The 1,260-nt window shown below is 48.1% G+C and overlaps 1 protein-coding gene across 1 annotated transcript; it reads left to right on the top strand.

Moving 5' to 3' along the window:
- Window positions 1–481: 481 nt before the first annotated feature.
- On the top strand, window positions 482–1,243 carry saraf (store-operated calcium entry-associated regulatory factor). Its single transcript, XM_010784821.1, has 2 exons — window positions 482–698; window positions 785–1,243. The coding sequence occupies exons 1-2, from the start codon at window positions 524–526 to the stop codon at window positions 1,099–1,101; spliced, it is 492 nt and encodes a 163-aa protein (XP_010783123.1). The 5' UTR covers window positions 482–523; the 3' UTR covers window positions 1,102–1,243.
- The last annotated feature ends 17 nt before the right edge of the window (window positions 1,244–1,260 follow it).

Raw genomic sequence — 1,260 nt, forward strand, 5'->3', positions numbered from 1 at the left:
CCCCCCCCCCGTCGACGCTCGCGACACAGAGGGCCTCATCATATAACTTTGCGCGTGGGGCCACAAGTTGGCCTAGAAAGACAAGGTAAACTTAACTATGTGCATTTAAAGAAAAAAAAAGAAAAGAGGAATAGTTTCGTCAAAAACTGAAAGGTACCATGGGGTCAGATTATAACGTTCCAAAGGGGGGTTCGTTTAGCATGAAACACTTGAAATAACTAAAGTACAAGTTAAACAAGAAAGTAGAAAGAAAGGGAGGTGATAGAAAACTATTTCTGCTAAAAAAGTGAGGAATGATTGAGAGTCAGACCTAAACATTTCAGATGTGTGTATCTCACACTGCACTGTCACTTGAATTCATGTATCTTTGCTTTTAAATTAGTGTTTTTAAATGTAATTTCATAGTATGTTTCTTAATACTCTTAATGTCTTTCATTTTTGTAAAGCACTTTGAATTGCCTTGTGTCGAAATGTGCTATATAAATAAACTTGCCTTGCCTCACAGTGGGAGTGTAAGACTGATATGGACAATGCCTACCGATTTGGTCGCATTGAGGTGAGCTGTGAGGGCTTCAGCCAACCTGCTGACTCCCTCATCCTGAGGGGCTCCTGTGGGCTAGAGTACACTCTGGAGCTGACTGAAGGGGGTCGGAGGACAGCCCAGGGCAGCGGGGACACGCATGGTGGATCTAAAGGAGGTAGGAGGATTGATACTTGATGTTCATGAGGCTTCATCTTCACACAATAACTAAATATTCTTAAACATCTGTTTTGTCTTTCTCAGGTCTGGGGGGCTTTGCCTCCAGTTTCTTCAGCGGTTTCTCTGGAAACAAGCATCAGGGTCAACAGCAGAGCCAGCAGAGTGCGTCCCCCTCAGGCGGGGAGGACTCAGCTGGCCTGCTGGGGGTCGCTGTGCTTCTGCTCTTAGCCTTCGGAGTCTACAAGCTTTTCCTCAGTGGGAACACGGCCCAGGGGGGGCAGGACAGAGGACAGGCTGGTTACCCAAGAGATGATCACCACAGCTCCAGCACAGGACCCCCGCCCCCGGGATTCAAACCTGACTTCACAGGCAGCTCAGGTAATATGTCAAAGTATGGGTAGAGTGACAATAGGTGGGCTGGTTGCTCTGCACTTTCTCCCTGGAAAGCCCTTCCTCAAAGAACCGCTGTGCTGGATACACGCTAGGGGTTTCACCAACTAATCGACTAGTGGACTAGTCCAGTGTTTTTCTAAGTGGGGGCCCCGACCCCCCCGGGGGGG

The sequence above is a fragment of the Notothenia coriiceps genome, unplaced genomic scaffold (genome assembly GCF_000735185.1).
Source record: "Notothenia coriiceps isolate Sejong01 unplaced genomic scaffold, NC01 NC01_scaffold00026566, whole genome shotgun sequence".
Taxonomy (NCBI): Eukaryota; Metazoa; Chordata; class Actinopteri; order Perciformes; family Nototheniidae; genus Notothenia; species Notothenia coriiceps.

Bases quoted from the DNA above. Each gene is read 5' to 3' on its own strand.
- saraf (XM_010784821.1), top strand. From the start codon at position 524: ATGGACAATGCCTACCGATTTGGTCGCATTGAGGTGAGCTGTGAGGGC. The intron at 699-784 runs GTAGGAGGATTG...TGTCTTTCTCAG, and splicing joins GCATGGTGGATCTAAAGGAG to GTCTGGGGGGCTTTGCCTCC.